General features: G+C 43.1%; 5 protein-coding genes across 8 annotated transcripts; 2 read left to right on the top strand and 3 right to left on the bottom strand.

Annotated features, from left to right (window-relative positions):
* Positions 1-989: 989 nt before the first annotated feature.
* LOC147204054 (sodium channel regulatory subunit beta-1) lies at positions 990-3,886 on the top strand. Of its 2 annotated transcripts, XM_086113913.1 has the most exons (5): positions 990-1,107; positions 1,637-1,803; positions 2,130-2,364; positions 3,397-3,556; positions 3,844-3,886. In XM_086113913.1, exons 1-5 carry the CDS (start codon positions 1,056-1,058, stop codon positions 3,884-3,886), a joined length of 657 nt encoding a protein of 218 aa, XP_085970039.1. In that variant the 5' UTR covers positions 990-1,055. The 2 variants fall into 2 exon arrangements, with proteins under 2 accessions (XP_085970039.1, XP_085970040.1); XM_086113914.1 differs by lacking the exon at positions 3,844-3,886 and having other exon boundaries at positions 3,397-3,705.
* Positions 3,887-4,743: 857 nt separating this feature from the next.
* Positions 4,744-5,673, top strand: LOC147204053 (potassium voltage-gated channel subfamily E member 1-like). Its single transcript, XM_086113915.1, has one exon. The coding sequence runs from the start codon at positions 4,769-4,771 to the stop codon at positions 5,126-5,128; it is 360 nt and encodes a 119-aa protein (XP_085970041.1). The 5' UTR covers positions 4,744-4,768; the 3' UTR covers positions 5,129-5,673.
* Positions 5,674-5,693: 20 nt separating this feature from the next.
* On the bottom strand, positions 5,694-7,885 carry dnajc28 (DnaJ (Hsp40) homolog, subfamily C, member 28). The gene is made up of 2 exons (XM_086113910.1): positions 7,785-7,885; positions 5,694-6,938 (listed from the first exon to the last, which is right to left on the bottom strand). The coding sequence occupies exon 2, from the start codon at positions 6,922-6,924 to the stop codon at positions 5,782-5,784; it is 1,143 nt and encodes a 380-aa protein (XP_085970036.1). The 5' UTR covers positions 6,925-6,938; positions 7,785-7,885; the 3' UTR covers positions 5,694-5,781.
* A 280-nt stretch (positions 7,886-8,165) lies between these two features.
* Positions 8,166-11,046, bottom strand: pycard (PYD and CARD domain containing). The gene is made up of 4 exons (XM_086113911.1): positions 10,398-11,046; positions 9,782-9,826; positions 9,580-9,639; positions 8,166-9,331 (listed from the first exon to the last, which is right to left on the bottom strand). The coding sequence occupies exons 1-4, from the start codon at positions 10,642-10,644 to the stop codon at positions 9,069-9,071; spliced, it is 615 nt and encodes a 204-aa protein (XP_085970037.1). The 5' UTR covers positions 10,645-11,046; the 3' UTR covers positions 8,166-9,068.
* A 385-nt stretch (positions 11,047-11,431) lies between these two features.
* On the bottom strand, positions 11,432-17,057 carry etsrp (ETS1-related protein). Of its 3 annotated transcripts, none has more exons than XM_086113610.1 (7): positions 16,752-17,057; positions 16,558-16,639; positions 14,414-14,515; positions 14,250-14,324; positions 12,940-13,344; positions 12,696-12,814; positions 11,432-12,608 (listed from the first exon to the last, which is right to left on the bottom strand). In XM_086113610.1, the coding sequence occupies exons 1-7, from the start codon at positions 16,791-16,793 to the stop codon at positions 12,351-12,353; spliced, it is 1,083 nt and encodes a 360-aa protein (XP_085969736.1). In that variant the 5' UTR covers positions 16,794-17,057; the 3' UTR covers positions 11,432-12,350. The 3 variants fall into 3 exon arrangements, with proteins under 3 accessions (XP_085969736.1, XP_085969737.1, XP_085969738.1); XM_086113611.1 differs by having other exon boundaries at positions 12,940-13,341; XM_086113612.1 differs by having other exon boundaries at positions 14,414-14,482.
* Between the last annotated feature and the right edge of the window lie 3,483 nt (positions 17,058-20,540).

Genomic DNA, 20,540 nt, shown 5'->3' with positions numbered 1-20,540 from the left:
GAATGAGGCCTTCACTTCATCTCTGCAATAGCAGCTATGACAAAAAAAAAAAAACAGTGACAAAAAGAGTCATACATGCTATTCCAAACAAAGGAATTTTCGAGAATCTTCCATTTTCATTTTTTAGAACGAAAATGCCCTAGATTAACATCCCTTAGGGGGTCAAAAGTTAATTAATGGTCAATAGCTTCTGTCCAAAGTGGCATTTATGACCCCTGGGGGTCAAAGTTTATGATAAATGGCTCCTGGCCTCTGTCAAACATGAGATTTATGACCTTAACAGGTGAAAGGTTATGATGAATGACATCTATCTTCTATCAAAAACTGGATTAATGTCCCCAAAGGGTTAAAGGTCACTATTTATGGCATCTACCTGCAGCTTCTGTCAAAACTGAAATTACGACTTCCAGCAACTGTCACGATGTGGATAGATTTATGACCCTGACCAAACATCAACACGGAAGGGGCTTAACACAAAAGTATATCACACAAATAAATAAATAAATAACCTCGTCGGTCACATTGAGGTGCGGGGGGCGGGGGGACATTCCGCCGATAAGATCAACGATCATGTCACTATCTCTCCCCCTGACGCTGTTAATAGTTGATGTGGTTCTCATTAGGCGCGCGTGTGTGTGTATGTGTTTTCTAATATGTGGGTCACATAGTGACATTATTCTACAGCATGTGATATCAAGGGAAAAGTCCAAAATATCCCAGTAAGTAGGTGCACAGTGACACAATTGAAGGCCATCCATCCATCCATCCATCCTTCCATCCACCCATCGACAGTATGTCTGCTGAGACAAGCGTTCTTGAGCCATCGGGGATCTCGTATGGGCGTCTCGTCATCTCAAGTTTCCAGCTGGCTTTCGGGATTGTTGACACCCTCTAAATATAACCTTCTTAAAGTCGGAGCAGTGGGTACCCAGGGAGACGACAAACCGCTCGCTAAACAACTTTGTGTTTTTGCTGCCATTTTTGGGGGACTTGTTTTTGACATAAACTGAGGACTTCATGGAGCCTGGATGATTTGAGCAGGTGGATTTTGTTCAATGGCTCCCAGAAAAGTCCAGTGGCCTCTTGTCATTGTCGTCAGTCTGCTTGGTGAGTCCAAAAATCACTCGAAAGGGATATTTTGACCCCCCCCCCCCCCCCCCACACACACACAGGAATTAATGCCAAACAACATTTCAATAGAAGTTATAGGTCAACCAGCTGAAGGTAAAATTGAAATAAAGTAAAACTGCTCACCCGTCTCGTCAGATGCCTGACAAGAGGTGCTGAAAAGGGAATCGGAAGCAGAGCTACACTGTCACCTAGTGGCCTTTTGCAGTTTCCTCGTGCATTCCAAAAAACATACTTGAAAGGCTAATTGAAGACTCTTAAACTGTCCGTAGGTGTGAATGTGACAGTGGATGGTTGGTTGTCTGTATGTGCCCTGTGATTGGCTGTCGACCAGTTCAGGGCGTACCCCACTCTCAGTCAACTGGGAGAGCCTGCAACACACCCGTGACAGAAAATGGATGGATGGATTTTATTTTTATTTTTTTTACAATAAAATGTATACTGTTGGTAAGTGATGAAAAATATTCGGTACCTCAATTCCTTTTCGTTGCCCTGTCGATCCGTGTAGTGCGCGAGTGTCTGGGGGGCTGCTCTGAGGTGGACTCGCTGACAGAGGCCGTGCAGGGCGAGCCCTTTGTGCTGGGCTGCATTTCCTGCAAGAAACGAGGGGAAGTGTCGGCCATCACCACCGTCGACTGGCATTTCAGACCCCAAGGAAAGGAAAACTTCACGCACGTGAGATCACAGCTGACAATTTCCTTCATGCGGAACTGAACGTACCGTGACATTTTTTTGGAAGATAAGCGCTGTCGTTTGAAGAATTGTTTCGCTTTGACTTGTGACTAAAAAAATTTGAAATACGAGTGCTTTGTGGTGTCGGGGATCTCGACTTGACTCCCGTCACAACAAGCAGCAATTTGGCACATAGTGACCCCAATCTTATGGAGTTCGACCCCCAGTTGATGCATAGTGTCAAAGTAAACATAAAAATATCAATAAATAAATAAAATGAGACTTGCATGTGTATTTAAGGCAAGACGCATCCTGGCTTTTCCCCTCAGATCTTCCACTACGAGCACCCCAGCGCCGACGTGATGGATGATACCTTCAGGGGACGTCTGGACTGGCTGGGCACACGGGGCGAGGACATCCAGGCCGGCACCGTCGCCGTGCGCAACGTCAGCTACAGGGACGCCGGAACATATCGCTGCATCTTCAACAGAACGCTCCTGCTGGCGGGCTTCCGGCACCAAGTCAGCGTGGAGAAGGAGGTGGAGCTCAGCGTGGTGGACGCCGGTGAGTACGAGTCAGTCGGAATACTACAAGAACAAGATTTGTCACCATTTTGGGAGAACAGGTCAAAATCTGGCTAGCTTACGTTAAAATTTTCTGAAAATGAGTTGTGATTGAACTTGAACAAGTTGTTTGGGAAAATATTGTGAGAAGAAATCACAATTCCCGAGAACAAGTAAAGAATAATGACGTTGGAATTTTCCAGAGAACAGTTGGAATTTTGGGGGGAATTAATTTTATGAAAATAAACTGTCATCATTCAAGTGTAAATTGCAGCTTTCTTTCAAAACGTCTGCTCCGCAGCACGATGGAAAACACACTTCTCGGCAACGGAATCACTTCCTGCTTTCCTTTTCTTCAGCCAATCAGAAGCCATCAATATAAAAATATGTCAAAGCAATTATTACACCACAGAATGCAATTTAGGTAATCTTAACATAAAACAATATGATGTTCAAACAGGGGCGGCCCGGTAGTCCAGTGGTTAGCACGTCGGCTTCACAGTGCAGAGGTACCGGGTTCGATTCCAGCTCCGGCCTCCCTGTGTGGAGTTTGCATGTTCTCCCCGGGCCTGCGTGGGTTTTCTCCGGGTGCTCCAGGTTTCCTCCCACATTCCAAAAACATGCATGTCAGGCTGATTGGATGCTCTAAATTGTCCCTAGGTGTGAGTGTGGGCGTGGATGGTTGTTCGTCTCTGTGTGCCCTGCGATTGGCTGGCAACTGATTCAGGGTGTCCCCCGCCTACTGCCCGGAGATGGCTGGGATAGGCTCCAGCACCCCCCGCGACCCTAGTGAGGTTCAAGCGGTTCGGAAAATGGATGGATGGATGGATGTTCAAACATCAAATGATAATAATTAATAATAAAACATAAGCTTACATAAGGACAAGATAGAATCATACAAGGACAAATCGTGATTTTATGAGCATAAATTGTAATGTTTCCGGATTGATGTGAACATTTCGCAGAATGAGATGCTATGTTTTGGGTTTTGTGTGTCTGTGTTTTGTTTTGATTTTTGTGATCTGTTTTGAAGCCAAGCGGGAGCTGGCGGCAGTGGTGTCGGAGATGGTCATGTACGTGCTGATCGTGTTTCTGCAGTTGTGGCTCATCGTGGTGGTGGTCTACTGCTACAAGAAGGTGTCCGACGACATGGACGCCCGCGAGGCTCGCAGAGCTCTTAAGGCTCCCAAGGAGTACGTTGAATAATTCTTTCAGCCTGCCATGCATGTTTTTGGAATGTGGGAGGAAACCGGAGTACCTGTACCTGGAGAAAACCTGCGCAGGTCCGGGGAGAACATGCAAACTCCACACAGGGAGACCAGAGCTGGAATTGAACCCAGTACCTCTGCACTGTGAGGTCGACTCGCCAACCACTGTGCCGCCCTTGTTAACATGCAGAAAAACATTTTTCATAAAGCATTGTGATATATAGCATGCTTACAAGGTGTGTGTGTGTGGGGGGGGGGGGGTTGTGTTGCAGACTGCTGGACTGTGATGGCATCAAGTTGGATGAAACTAAATAATCAAATAAATTTTATTTTCAAAAACACATTGGGTAGTGTGTAAAATTGTGTTTCTGTTACAAATATTTGTTGATTTATTATTTTAATTATTAAATGTATGTAGTTATATATATATATATAAATTGATATGTAAAAAATTATTCAATGATTATTCTGACGGATGTACAATATGTATCTCATTCGTCATACAGGTACAGTACATACTGTAGTCATACAGTGTAGTGGACTGCAAAAGTTGCGCTCAAGGACATCTAGAAGTCACAGTAACACAGTGAAAGCATTGTTCTGCCAATGAGCTGTCATTTCACACTAGTCTTAATAATACGGGGGGCGGGGGGTGTCGAAAGGTAAGTATAATTTGCATCACGGTGTCCTCACATATTAACTGGAGTTAAAATAAATTAAATAGGCTTTCATTAAAAGTGTGACAGCGAGGTACTGGATGTGTTTTAGGACCCAGCGGTTAGATTTTTTTTTTTTTTGAGGTGTGGGGGGGGGGGGGGGTTAAAAAAAACAGAGTTTGGTCCATCGAGCTCGGACAACCGAAGTCATCAGACAGGTAAGTTTCTCCTTCTGACCAGCAAGAATTATCAATACATTCACAATAAAATTCAGACAATATGTCATGCAGAAAGATAAAACGTGTTTGTTTTCTGATCAGTGATTTATTGGAACTTTGTCATGTAACGAACTGACTTTTGTTAACATGGCTCTAAATACAAGGAAGGTAGTTTAGTCTTTAAACATGTATTTAAAAAAAAGTCCTGTTCTTACCAAAACCGTGTGAACCCCGTGACACTAAAAGTGTTTTGGCTTTTTAGTGTTAAACCCGCTGTATTGTGCTTACCTTGCAGTTACAGGAGCGTCCAGCAGGAGGCGGCCATGTCTCACATCAACGCCACTGAACTGACTTCCCTGCTTCTGTCCTTGCTGCATCACTGTCTCAACGCAACCACTGCTAAACCGCTACTGAACCACACCAAAACCTCCACCGAATCCCAAGGAGTCTTCTACATCCTTCTGGTGCTCGGCATGTTCAGCTTCTTCTCCTTCGCGGTCATGTTCAGGTTCATCCGTTCCAGGAAGCTGGAGGGCTCCCAGGACCCGTACCAGCAGTACATCGCCCGAGACTGGAGCCAGAAGCGGATGCCGTCCACGGCCGCCATGACTCGAGCTCGGCGGGTCGTTGAGGTGTCATCGCCGGTGGTCATCAGTAACCCGGCGACAGAGCAGGAAACATAGACATGCTCCTGCAACATCAGGAAGTGACTGACTCAAATTTTTTCTTTTTTTGGAGTCAGGGGGGTATGGGCAGCATGTTCAACACCACTTTTTTTTTTCAGATTGTTATCAGTACTCTTTGAGTACTCACTAATACCGAGTGCTGTCTTTTGAAAGATAAATTTTAATTTAACACAAAAAAATGTGAACTCTTCCACAGATGATGGTTCGCCGATGTAGCAAACGTCACAGTATAGCGCCGACTACTGCCAAGAAGGACTTACACAACTTCTGATTAAGAAAAAAAGTTTTAAGTATCAGTGGCTGGTATCGGCAGCACCCATGAGTACCAGATACCTTAAAATAAGGCTGTATGAGCCCAATAATGATACCTAGTATCAGTACTTGCCCACTGCTAGTTTCCATTGTAATGGTTGGAAAAAAACAGACAAATTAAAATTTGTTCCAACAGTGCCACATGAAATCTTCGATGTCAGAGTCCAGGTCGCAAATGGTCTGTTTTAGCTATCATTTAAGGTTGGAAAGTCAAACATTGTGATTGTGTGGGGGGGGGGGGGGGGGGGGGGGCAGTCGAACATTGTTTAAAACGTTGTTCAATCAAGTCAAAGATTAAACTGACAAATGGATGAAAATGAAATGAAGTTTCCCATCATTCATTTGAGCCAACTTTGCATCCACGACACCAGTCCTCGCTTTGCGTCTGCAGACTTGGCAGCGACATGGGCGGCATTGACCCTTTTCCTCTCCTCTTTCCTCTTCTGTCGCTGCTCAAGTCGGCGGCATCCGGCCACCTCTTCCGCGCGCCGGACCTCCCGTGCCAAGTTGAAGTGCACCATTTGCATCTGGAGCATGGGAACAATCAGGTTGTAGCTGTCCACCTTCTTGTTGAGTTTCGCCAGCTCTTCCTCAGCATGGGCGCACAGCTCCTCCCAGCGGAGGCGCTCCATTGGGCCGAGGGGTTCGCCCAGCCCGGCGCGACCATCTAGTAGGTCTCGCCGGATGCGATCGGCGGTCTCGCGGATGTCGCGCTGAGTGAGCACCCAGGGTGGCTGGAAGCCATTGTCCATGAGGATGCGATTGAGGTTGTGCGTCATGGGGTCGGCGTAGGGGTTGCGTTGGAACTTGTTGAGCGGCTTTCCGGCACCACTCAGGTTGCGGAAGTCGCCCCGGGCCATGGACTCCTGGATTAGGTCCTCCACCAGCCGCTCCACCGCTTGTGTGATTTTGATATTCCTGCTGCGCCGCCGCATGTCCCGCTCCACTAGCGCCCCCTCAGACGCTGACGCCCTCTCCTGCTCCCTCTGCCGGTAGTCCAGAACTTGCTCGGCGGCCCTGTCGGCACGGAAGTGGCGGTACTGGCGCTCGCGCTGGCTCGGGGTGCCTGAACCCACGCCCTCGTAGCTGAGGTAGTGTCTATGCTGAGGGGCCACACCTGCAGCTGGGTCCTTGTCCTCATCCTCGTCCGGCATTCTATCCCGAGACCGGGCCTCACTGCAGTGTGCCACCACGCACCGGTAGGCCTCCTCCACCCGCGTAAAAAGGGCCGCATCAGCAGTGGGCGAGCCAGAGTCTGGGTGGTAGAGCTTGGCCAAGCGCAGGTAGGACACCTTCACCTGCTCAGTGCTGATGGATTTGTTTTCGGGCAGCTGCAGCAGCCGGTAGCTCTCGCTAATAAGACTGCCGCTGATGTGAGGTTTGCCACTCAAGGTCCGGAGCCAGCAGAACCCACCAGAACAAAGCAGCAGGAGGGATGCATGACGGGAGGAGTTGCTGGACACCAGGAGATGGGAACTCATTTCTCACCGCACTCCTGGAAAGAGCAAACACAACAATCAGAATGTGGCCCACCCCGAGAAATGTTGACAATTGCTTATGTAATACAATCTAAAATCATAACTACAGTATACAATTTATTTTCTGAACAAAAACTTCAAAACCAAGAAGCCATCGTTCATAAATACGGTAATTCCAGGCATATCCCAACCACTTATGAAAGACGTGATCCAGCACTGAGAAACCTATATGACGGTCCCCACATTAACAGATGCTAACATACCTGTTAAGGGTTAATTAATGCCAAGTTAAAGATGAATCATAGAGATGACCACTGGAATAGGAATATGAGGCTACAATAAACATTATCTGATGCGCCCATGGGAATATCTGAAAAAAATTACAGGATTTCTACGTGAAAAAAACATGTCTTGGATCACACCTTTTATTTTGTTTAGTTGGCAAACAAAGAACGTGAATTAAATTGCCTCTCATTTACGAAAATTAAGAGTGAATAAATAATACGTTGGAAAGTTTATTTCGTTCTCTTTGGGCTTAAATAATGTATTTTAGCATGACACCATTTCTAAAAGAATGTGCTGACATATTTAATTTGAATAACATTTTCTTTCCATTTGTAATCAATTATGGCAACTGTATATCGGCAGCGTCATAAAATGCCCGGATGTCATACGTCCATTAGCTGGAAGCTAGCGGGCCCGTGGCGATTGAAGTAAGCTAAACCCTTCAGTACAGACGTCGTGCTGCTTTGTGCGAACGCTGGCTGCCACGCAAATATCCTCACGAACGTATCGATTTGCTCCCCGCAAACTACAAAAAAATAAATAAATTCAATAACAAATAGGAGACGAAAATAGGTCACCTGCTCGTCGCTATGGTTGTTCCGTTTTGCCGAGTCTTCTTCGTTTGCTTGCTTTTCACTGGCGGTTGGTGAGAAACTGAAACAGCGACATCTTGCGAACCGGAACCCAAACGACAAACATTTCGGAATGATTACAGTTAACTAAATCTAACTTCGATGTTTCAAACATGTACTTTTAGTGGATGTTGGTGTTAGCAGATTTTGCAATATTCTTGACAAGAAAATGCTACACAAGTTAGTCTGACAAAAATATTTCTGTAGATTCACACAACATGAACAACAAACCAAGTGTCAGGTTAACACAAAGTTGACCAGGATGAATCCCGCAGTCCATCCTCACGTTTCGCTGGTCAAGGCAACAGTCCAAATGACACAAGAATAAATGTTTAAAAAGTTTAATTAAGTCTTGTAAAAAATGTACAAAATTAAGTCGTCTAAAAATTGAATTAAATTGACAATTTTTTAAAAAATCCCACATTTTCTTCTCATTTAAAAAAGATTCAAGTGATTTTAGAATAAACTTGTTACATCCTCAGTATTTGATTTTTTTATCCCTTTTTCTTTTATGTTTAACATTATTTATTTGAGGCATATGAAGTCCTCCCCCCACATGTGAAAATTGTGTATACTGAAGTTAGGCTATGTTGATGGGATGTCCTGTCATTGTAAATGAACCATCGTCCCCTCTATTGCAGGGTGTGCCAAAGGAAGATAGCCTTCAATGGCATGTGTTTAACGGGCGTGCAGGTTAGCATTGGTTTCTGATAAATGGCGTGTCCTCTTTAACGTGGTGGGGTGTATTTGTTTTCGATGAGGTGTTCGTGCACCAAAAAACACAAAGAGAAGTGTTTGAGGTGCTGCAACCACGAGTGAAAAGGTTTGTCATTCAAGCCTTGCTGAAATTAGCCCATTAGCAAATTGTAAGAAGGCCCTTTAAAGACGGTATCAACACGGATTGTGTTTTCATTTACAAAAACAGCACTTCATCATCAAGTCACGTCATCATCAAGTCACGTCGACGACTTCCGCGAGCAATCGAGTATGTGCCGCTTATCTGAAGCCAGCGCTGATCTGTGTATCCAACAACATTGGTGCTCATCTTAGCTTTTTGGCTTTGTTTTGATGCTTCTCTTAATTGTGTGAAAAACGGAGGACCTTGACCCAGACCTGCTCCCAAATCGTGGGCGGAGAAAATCAACACTGGATTGGGATTATGGAAATTAGCTGAAAGGTTACACCAAAGAGGAAAACTACGACAAGAGAATTAACGTCGCGATGGGACTTCTACCCTTTGCGCTCGATGTCGGCCACGAGCAACGGCTCGTACTTCTTGAGGCTTTCTAAGAATATGTTCTTGGCATCGATGCCGGACTTGAGAGCCAGCTTGTAGATGTTCCTTGTCTTGCCCTGGTTGCCCGGCGTGTCGCTAATTTTCTCATAGATCGCGTCCTGGATGACATTCTTCTTCAGCAGGAAATCCAGAATGGGATCAATGTTGCACACGCGCTCTGTCAGCTCCAGCTGGTGCTTATCCACAAAGTGCACCTCTGAGGGACAAAATATTTGTCAGTTGTCAAAACAATCGGTACAGAAAATAATATGGGAAAAATACACAAGTATTTGGGGAAAAGACACTAATAATAGAGAAAATAATAGTGACATAAGCACAGGTCTATCGATCTATCGCTACACATATGCACACATATACTTATTGACATGCATATTGAATAAGTAGGAACAAATATATAACGAGTATAAAATAAATAAAAAATAATGTGGACATCCGGTTAGTTACCGCTGGAGCACGTCGTGTCACCCGAACATCCAGCTTTGTCTGCACTTGTTCCTGCTGGTGCTAGAATAGATAACAATTCAAGTTTAGTAGCTTGTACGGTGCCATTTGAGTATTTTCAGCCTTGATGATAGCCAGAGTGTTGCTATCAATAATGTCAAGCAAACAAAAGAAATGAAATGAAATAGAAAAGACGAACACCTACTTTTTCTCCTAGATGACTTTGGGAACAGTTCGGCCATCTGCTCATCTGCCAAAACGTGATCAAAATATGTCAGATTTGCACATACATGACTAGTAAAATATGAAACAAATATACAATATAGGATATGTAATATCTGGAAAATTACATTGAATAAAAAAATATAACAACATGAACTATTCAAAAGTGTAAGTCTTCCAAACTACAGTACGTTACCAACATTTCAAAATATTCAATGAAAAAGACAAATGCATAGGCTTCTAAAATATTTTTGAAAATATAAAATATTGAACAAAAATCTCAGTCCACTACTAACATTTGAGGGAAAAAAATACAATTCGAAAAATGTGAAAGCGTTAGGTAAAAACAATAACAATATCTTGGGGAAAATTATCTGCGTAAGGTATCATCTATACTTCACTGTTTTGTTGTCGTATTTCTTCCAAAAGTTCAACATCTGACACCACTACTAAACTTTATACACACACGCACACACACACACACACACACACACAATCTTAAACCAAAATGACAATTCGAAAGACCTGTGCGCGTACTCACATCTGGCCAGCCACGCGCGCGCACGCGCACCCCCACACACACACACCAGCACATTTACCCAGCTCTTTGGCTTCGTCGAAGCATTTGATGGACTTCAGCAGTTCAGAGGTGACGGCTGGAGCGTCGTCCTCGGTGAACGTGGACACCAGCACATTGGTTACCTCAATGAAGTTCTTGTCCTCCACCTTGCTGAATGCAACCTTTCGGTCGCCGCCGCGGGCCACCAAAGCCATTCCGAACTTTTCAAAGTTCTTCTTGGACAAGTTCTCCAGCACGTCCGCGATCAACATCTTTTTGGAGGACATCTTTTAGCGGGGAATGTAGTAAGGAACACGCGAGAGAGGAGGTCTCGAGGACGCAGGGCGGTTTCTAGTGATAGTTTCATTTTCCTTACTTGATCCCGGAAATGGTCATTACGAAATCACGAACCTCGAGAAAAGGCGCACACACATAGAATTATAGAGCAATTTATTCAAACTTACGACTTTATGGACCTGACATACTTGAGTTTTGAGCAAAGCGCAATCGATTAACTTGGGGGTTTAGATATTTTCGAGTTACTCTGAACGCAGCACCGCCCGCCCGGTGCCGCCTTCGAACTGGACCACTAAAACGTACCGCGGAATATTTCATAACACAATCGTACCATGTATATTGTCACTTAACACGGACAGTCGTGCAATCCTAACCATTTTCCCCACATACTCATAATGACCGTAGTCTGACCCGCCCGCCAAAGATTTCCCGTCATTTTTTAATCATAAACACTTTAATCAAAAATGCTTCCTTTCCGTAATGGCGGGAACCCCCCTCCCCACCCTGGAAGGAGACGTTTCCAATCTCTGATGATAGACTGACTGTCAACCAGGTCCTTGAGTCCGAATGTGTGAACCTGGTGAACCTGTCGACTTTGTCACCTCGCGACCCGGACAACCAAACGTATGATCCAACCCTACACTGCATTTACTCTTTTCCGCCTTTTTCCAACAGAAGGGGGCTGCCTTCTTTCTCACGCATGCGCATTGTAAATTCCAAGTCACTATCGTCATTAACCAGTCATCACACAGGTTGGAAACCAGCACGACACATGTGGAAATTAGTTGAGTTTATTCATTGTAATTCGACAGCAGAGGTAGACCTGAGTTCTGTATATATATAAAAATATAATAAATGCACAAAACTCCACTGTATCAACACTATTTACAAGTATTTTGTCAACAGAAACAAGAGTAAAACCTTTGTAGTATTAGCCTCATACATTAAGAAAAAGTTGGAATGAAACAAAAGAAACGGTAATTTCTTTTATTCATACCATCTTAGAAATCTTGTAAATTGGGACTGTTCTCAGAAAATGGCCATTTGTACCATTTATTTTACCTCCTTAATATTGTGTTTATTTCCAAAAAAAGGTCGGAGTGCGTGTGTGTTTATATGTGTGTATTCAAATTTCATTTGTCATATCTCGAATGTATTTTTCAAGTATAATTGCAATATTTGGCAAGAATTATGACTTCATTCACAAAATGACCAAAAATGATTTTAGTTGCATAAAATTACTTTTTTTTTTTGCTCGTAAAACTGCAGATTTTTGTTGCATTGTCGCCACTTCACCGGCAATCTTTCTTTCTTGTAAGATTGCCCATCTTTTTCTCACAAATGGCAATCTTTGTGTAAAACTGCACCTTTTTCTCATAAATGTAAGAATTGTACTTTGCGATATCTGTTCCAAAATTCGATGACTTCAACCCCATAGTATCAGAATTTCTTTTTCTCTTGGTCTTCTTAGTGTGGCCCTAATACTCTTTGCTGATTACCGTTGATGGAGATGCGGCGACACCTTCCTCTTTGTAGTGCTTGAAATGCCTCCTTCGCCCCGAGCTTGACATATTCAATTCTTCCACTACAAATTCTGCTCACCGCATGGTGAATTTGTACAGAAATGTCACTTATTGTGTACATGACACTACTCACATGGTCCATAGCACTTCGTTTTGATTAGTTTTTTTTTTCTTTACTCCCATCGCTCGCTGCTGAACTCTGACGTGGACGACTCTGTGCTGCTGGCGGTGGGCAAAATGTTCAGGCTGCTCAGCACCTCCTGCGCCGTCTTTCCCAACATGCCCTGCACGTCGCAGACAAAGCGGTAGACGTAGCGCTTGCCTGCCGTCTTGTGGATGATGTTCTTGTGGTAATAGTAGCGAAGGCCCCGGCTCAGCTTCTCGTAGTTCATCTTGGGCTTGTTCTTGCACTGGCCCCAGCGCTTTGCTACCTGTGGAGGGAAAGACAAAATTGGAGTCAAACAATTTCAAAGGAAAGACTTCCCTATATGATGCTAGGAAGGAGTGAAAAATCTTACTTCAGTGGGGTCGGACATCTTAAACTCCCAGCCGTCCCCCGTCCAGGAAATGAAGGTGCGACAGGTCGAGTCCAGAAGAAGCTCTAGTAGAAACTGCCACAGCTGGATGGGGCCCGAACCTGACAAAACACACATGAAAATATGTCCGTTGTAGTTACCATGGTAACCACGGCTATGCATTCACTTCAAAAAATTGTTCACCCCCCCCCCCCAAACATTCTAGAAAAACAAAAGCAGCACAAACCCGGATAAGCGGACATTGCGGCCATGTGACTGTCCCTCTCGGGCCGCTGGAGGTTTTTGCGCTTGGGCGCGCGGGGGTAGTAGTTGTCTGACGGCTGTGGGCTAGCGTTGGTAGGGGCGGGGCAGATGGAAGACGTAGGCGGGTGCGGCAGGGGGTTCCCGAAACCGGATGGGGAGTATTCGGACCAAAAGGCTCTCCTCTGGCTGTCCGAATCCGGGTAGAGGTCAGCCGAGTGACGGGGGTAGCCCAAGTCGGCGTCGCTTTTTACGCTCGGAAAGGGGCTGTGGCTGCCCTCCGCGGCTGGGGTGAACGGTTCCCTCCCGGGCAACAGGCTCTGGTAGCTCTGGTTGGTTCCTGGCTCCTGGTAGCCGCCCGCTTGGGGCTGCTCCACCATCAACCCGTCTGCTGGAGGGAAAGCGAGCTTAAGAATGTTGAAAACTGCACAAAATATGGTGCCGCTATCGATCGGGGCTCCATCCTATTTACACACATGCCAGTGAGTATCTCTAAAATTGAAAAAAGAAAATGTGCAGCGAATAGATGCGATCGATATCGGAATCGGTATCGCCCAATCTAAGTCATGGACAATTGTGGTGTCGGTTTGGGAAGCATAAAACCTTCATCTGAACAGCCCTACTTATTATCTGTGGGAAACACCAACACTGTTGTGACAAATTGCTATATTTTTTGCTATATTAAGTTATTATTGTTGGGAAAATCTATTGAATGTGGGGAGAGGAAAATAAATATGTACTTAAATTTCAAAATTTTTCTATTTTTTCTTATGAATGGTGAAAAAAATCTATACATTTTTGATGGATGGATGAATTTTTAAAATTGTTTGGAGAATATATATATATATATATATTTCATCTCCAAAATCTTGTTTGTTAAAATATTTCAATTGGTAAAATTGAAAAAAAAAAAACCTCAACAAATAAATGTTTATTGTTAGAAAAATATCATTGTAATCTTTTTTCATTGTTGGGATACAAATCAATCAAAAAGAAAATTTTGGTCGGTGAGAAAGTTGAAGAAATGTGATCTTATGTTTTTAAATTTTCTACTGGGGAAAAAATAATAATTTTTACTGTTTGGAAAAATAAATGTACTAAAATTGGGGGCTGGCGGGGGGCATTCTACATTTTTACTGTATTCTTTTCTTTCGTGAGTTGGGTTAAATCAAATTATGAATGTTTATTTATGAATTTCTTCATTTGAAGCCTTTCATGCACCTTGTAACCTAATAAACATGATAAGCTGTCCACTGTAGTAACCGCTGTCCCCGATAGGGTTAAACAAAACCTCACCTTGTGGATAAGAAGTCCACCAGCTGAACTCCTGGAATGAGTCCAGATTGAAGAGGCCGATATCACTTGAGTTAACTGCAAAAAAAAAAAAAAATAAAAAAAAAAGATGCCATGAATTTGAGTGCATCATTTATTGTACATTCTGTCCGATGTTGCTTACTGACCTTTGGGCGGCTCTGCATAGCAGCTGTCAAGCGAATACTGCGGCGGTTGCGTAGACGCCTTGCTGCTGTCTAACAGAAAAGACATATCTTCACCAGGATAGTCTGGAGGTTACACGCACACATGTACACACACGTTAGGTAAGATTCATACGTCCATATTAGGAAAATATTGTTATAAATTTTGTAAACAGCACCACTGAAATTAAAGAAAAATAAATCTCAGACAAAAAGAAAAAAACATTTTGGTAAAATGCATAAATGTTGTCCAAAAATCCAAACATGTATGTCAAAAATGTTCAGGTAAAACCAGAAAATTTGGTGTTTACATCTGTCAGGACGGGGACGCACACACACACACACACACACACACAGTGCACAAAATGGTTGGTTGATTGGGTGTGATGATGACAATAAAACGACACGAAACATGACACTTGCAATAACTATCTATAGCCACTAGATGGTAGTATTATTCTGCAAACAACTTCCGGCTAACGAGCCATAGATTTTCTTCAAAGGCTGAGCGTTTTTGTATTTTTAATTTTAATAACTGTATTTATACGAACAAAGACCTTATTAATTCGACCAGCGTAACTGTATTTATTTTACTTTTACTTTGTTACCGTTTTCATAACGATGGTCTTATTTTATACACTTGCACGTTTGTCAGGAAATGGTATGACTTAACACATGGCCTGTATATTTAATTAAGATTTTATTAATCAATGAGAGTACTTTTACTTTATTTTACTTGTATTTAGTGACCTTTTAAAGCAGTGGCCTCATTTCTTTAGACATTTACATGACCACCAAGGAAATGTAGCTTAAAACATGACCTATGGAGTTAAAGCTTTTATTCATTCAACTGGCATCATTGCCAGTATTTTTACTTCATTCCAGTTTTATTTTTTTTACAGCATTCAACATATTTGTTAGACTTGCACGACTATTACTGAGACAAACAATCAGTCACGCTCACAATCACATCTAGGGGCAATTGAGTGTGTTCCATTAACCTGCCATGCATGTTTTGGGACTGTGGGAGGAAACCGGAACACCCGGGGAAAACCCACGCAGGCACAGGGAGAACATGCAAACTACACACAGGAAAGCTGGATCCCAGAACCAAACCCTAGGTCTCTGAAATGTGAGGTGAATGTGCTCACCAGTTGCTCAACGTGCCAACCTAATTCAATCAGCATCATTTTTTAAAAACTTGATTTTACTCTTAAGTCGCTTCTTATACAATACAAAGGACAAATGGTTCTGTAAAAACATATTTCTTTGTTCAAAATGCAGGAAACTCAATATCCCCAACAGCAAAACAGGAAATATTTTGTCGACTTAAAAATTGGATGCAAGTTTATTGCGTGGACATTTTTAGTCCACTCAACTTTTTTTCCCTCAATTGTAGGAATAGCCGAATGTGACTCAAAAGTTAATCATGTACAGTTCATAAACTGTTGAATAATGAAATTAAATCACTTGATATTATTTCTTATTGTGGGGGCGGGGGGGTATAACTCTGAAGTCATGGTCCATTTTTGAGGTTCCGCAGCAAAATGACACTGTACCTAATCAACTGTCCAGTGCACACAACAATACAAGCATCATGATGAGGGGCCCAAAGCTGCTGTTTTAGCAATTAGACTAAACACTTATTATTGAAGAGGGTGGGGGCATTTGTTTACCATCCAATCAGCGAAGGCTGCACTTTTTTCCCCCCCAGCTGAATGGATGGGGAAACAGGGGAGGAAGAGCGTGGAGGAAACACCAGCGGAGGGAGTGTGACAGCGTAGTGATGGAGGGAGGGGGTTCATGCACTCTAAATCTGTTGGAGAAGGAAGTCTGGAGGAAAGGATTAGCCAGGGGAGGGTATCTTTAACTTGCGCACCCTGATTCACTCATTCACATATACACATACACTCCAACACCCCCTCCCTCACATGTGTCAAGGCCTCATTGCAAAAAGCTCTGACAGATGTGATGATGATGCCGACTGGGAAACTATTTCCTGTGTCCTTCAAGGCTCACAGGAAGCCGGCTGCATAAACAACTAGGGCCCTTCATCATCATCATCCGAATGAAAAGCATCATCATCAAAATTAGCTCTCGCAAAAAGCATTAAAAAAAAAAACCCTCACCGAAAGATGCAAAGTCAAACCCTGCCGGCACCTCCTGGGTCTTAAAGTCCTCCATGTAGAAACCACCCTGGCATACCTCCATCTAGCGTAAATCAGTTTTAAAAAACAACAACAACAACAAATATTTTTAAAAAAGTAATAATCCACATTATTTGCCGTTGAAAGAACATTTGTGATACCAAATGACGTCATACCTTTATTTTGGTGTCGGGCTTGATGGCGGAGTCCCAGTACATGTTGGTCCGTGGACCAGTGTGGAGTCAAGTGAAGGGAAGGGAAAGCTCCTCTGTGGTGGGACGGGTCCGTTATAAGAGCAGAGCTGACAGTGTGGGAGGGGCAGGCCGAGTCGTGACCACCCTGACGTCATAGACACCCCCTCCCGTCGCACCCCATCTACAACCCCCAATACTTTCATTCATGAACACCTTGCACAAATCATGAAGAGAGAATTTCAAAATCGAATGTGGACAGAACGTTTGAATCGGAAACGATATCACATATACACTTTTTTTGTTTTTGGTAATTTCAAATAAATACAATACATGGATATCATTGCCTATCTATATCACTAGATATTTTCTCATTGGAAAAGTATTTTTCTTCTCGATTGTTGGTACAAACCAACATATTTTATTTCTTGGATCAACAAGACAAGGCAGATATTGAATTGTTGTTGAAACTGCATGTAATTTTTTTATATTTATAACAGTATAATCCATTTTATTTTCAATTCTAATCCCGCACATTGAGATTTCTTTGAGACGTGAACTGTATTACAAATAAAATATATGACACGTTCAAAGATATCCGCGCTGTCTGATTCATTTGAACCCCCCAAGGTAGAAATCTACAACAAACGTTACAGAAAATAGTAAGATTGCAATCAATAAACACTAAGTGGTTTATAAATCAAGCAATAAAACACCCGCCTAAGTATAACGTCAACTGTTGAAACGAAATATTTTTTTCCATTTTAAGTGCCTCATGCGCAAAATCAGTGATGGAAAAATGTATTTTTCGCTGTTGTTTTTAATTATACAGACACACGAACTTCTTTTTTTGACAATTGGACAAAAGAATAAAAAATTTTGGGACATTGTCTTTTTTTTTTTTTTTTTTACAAGCAAATCACTTTAGTCACGTCGATTGCAACGAATCTGCAAGTGTGATAACACACACGACCAACATGGCCACAACATCCCATAATAGACACACGTAATCCCCCATAGCGAACGAAGTTGATTAAAATCCTAACTGGTGAATTTGGAGACTTTTTTTGGGGGGGGGGGGGTGGGGTCAACCCAGCAGGCCCAAGGACTTGAGCCAAAATAAGAGTCCGCGCATTTGAAGTGAAGTGCGGCTTTTGCAAATCAGATCTCGTCTTTCTAATGAGGTAGAGGAAGGCAGAGAGCAAAAAAATAAAAAGAAGAAATCAGTGTGTGTATCTTTAGAAGGCATTCGGACGAAACAATGGTCCGCGAAACGCACACACATTATGAACACATGCACGCAGCCCGGTTGATGAAGAAAGTCTTGAAATCTCAGCGTGAGTGGTGGCTGCAGATAAGGGCTCCTCCAGAGCTTTATGTAAACAAACACCACTCTGCTATTCTCTCGCACAAACACGCGCGCGCGCACACGGAGGCACGCACTCGCACACACACAAACACACACACTCCATCTGGAAAAGCGGGCTCTCGGGTGAAATCGTGCGCGTCGTCGCTGAGTCGTGATTGGGGAGCCCCACCTCGGCCCGGCTGGCCAACAAGCCGGCTAAGGTTACACAAGCGGCGGCCGCTGATTAACTGCCGTCTTCAGGAATCCTAACACAAAACCGGCACTCACGGATCGTAACGAGACTCGAAGCATTAGTGATTCCATTCTATTCATTTCCCCACGTTGAAGGATTTTATGAGTGTGTGTAATTGACACACTTGGGGCAGCCTGGGGTTGGTTGACAGTAAACAGCCTTCGAACTGAAACATGATTAAATGAGATTTAAAAAAAACATTTTTTTAAAAATCAGCATTTCATACGTTTGATACCGATCAGGGGCAGCGCTACGTGGTGGCCAGTTGTGGCTGCAGGGCCACCAACGTCACTCTCTGGCCACCCCCATTCCAGGGGAAAGTTTTGATACCACTGATGTTACTGCCATTTTTTTTAAAAACATGGACGCATTATACTCAGGTCACTTGATACTATTTGCAATTAATGAATGCAAATGAATGTAAATGAACACTACTGTTATGTCGCGTTTCAAATTGACGGGGTTGGAAAATCTATGAGCTAAAAAGGGATTAAAAACATTGCATTGCAAACAAGCAAACATGGCCGAGAAGTCTTTGTTTCTCATACCATCCGCAGTATAAACATGGGTACTGTCACTTCCATGTCCAAATTGTCAATTTCGCATTTTTTTTCACAGATTCTACAGGTCAGTCCCCACGAGGTCAGTTATTTTAAAGTTGTGCTTCTCAAAGTGTGCTTAGCGCATAACCAGTCGTATGTGGGCTCTCTCTGGTGGTACATGAAAGAATCTCTGAACTAAATGTTAAAATTGGCTTCCATTTTTTTAAAGACGGCACAGTAGATTTGTTAATCGCAGTTCGGTTGTATTTGACTTTAAAGTACAATACATACATGCCTCTTTTTAAGAGTTTTATTTGGGTACAGTTTTTATTACATTTTGATGAGTTATACAATTTAACAGAATCCCTATTTAAGAACAGTTTTCATTTTCCAACATTGAATGGCACTGTTAAAACGCAAACTACGAGAGTGGCTTACCGTAAGACTAATTAAAGCCTCTGTCTCATTTTTGGTGGCCTTCTGTATTTTATAAAGGTCATGATGGGGGTCCTTTATGAGCCAAATATTTTTGGAAGTGGTAGTTAGTATATAAGGTTTGAGAACCACCATAACATGGTGTAAATTTGTGTTAAGACTCCCATCAAATGCGAGTTTGAATGTGACAGGTTCATTTGGAACACAGCCACATACCCACCCGTAAGAGGGTGTGCACACTTGTGCAACCATAATATTTCAGTTGACTATTTTTACCTGCCCTCTCGAGGACATTATTACTGTTCACTTGAGTTGTGTAGGTTGCTTTTTGAACAGGGGTGTGTGGACCTTTCATCCACCCATCCATTTTCTAAAACCCACACAGGCAACGGGGGTATCATGCAAACTCCGCACAGGAAGGCCAAAATCTGGAATTGAACCCTGCACCTCTCAACTGTGAGGCCGACACGCTAAGCAGTTGACTCAATTTCTCTAGCCATCGTCCATCTAGTTTTCGATGGATAGATGTGAATATGTTTATTGACCAGATCTGATATTAATTTGGGAGGGCATCTGTTTGTAAGAAGCTAGCGAGTGAGCTACAAAATGTCACACTGATGTGTAAAAGCCAAGATTTTTTTTTAGGGGTCCGATGCAGCGATTTTACAGGGCCTTTGTGTGAAAGAGGAAATTGGATGGACAGACATCTGAAACAAGACATTTTCTCTGGGTTATGTGTAAAAGGCAAATCCAACTAAATTCTGTTACTACTGGCAAATTTGGAGGATATCTGTGTGAAAGAAGCTAAAGATAGCTTGCTAGGTGCAATGTACTGCCTTTGCTGGGTTAGTTGTAAAATGCAAAGATGGCTAAATGCCCGAGTACTGGCACCACTAGTCATTCGGAAGGATTGCCGTGCGAATGACTGCTGATAGCTAGATAGCCAGCTAACATTAATATGCCACCTTTGCTGGATTAAGTATAAAAGGTGGTGAAAGGTCCGTCAAGGCTCTGATGTGGAACACCTGCTGGATCTCTGTGGGAATGAGGCAATGAATCTAATAAGAGCTGGCTGAAAATGTGTTTGATTGGCTTCTCTGTGAATGGGTTATGGCTCTCATTCTGCAGTATTAAGAGGGTCCACGTTTAAAAAATTCTCCTGATAGCGACATGTCACCTACCCTGTACTATGGGTA

The sequence above is a fragment of the Hippocampus guttulatus genome, chromosome 6 (genome assembly GCF_054856545.1).
Source record: "Hippocampus guttulatus isolate MCC_2025c chromosome 6, RoL_Hgut_1.0, whole genome shotgun sequence".
NCBI classification, from domain to species: domain Eukaryota; kingdom Metazoa; phylum Chordata; class Actinopteri; order Syngnathiformes; family Syngnathidae; genus Hippocampus; species Hippocampus guttulatus.
This window is presented reverse-complemented; position numbering and strand designations above follow the sequence as displayed.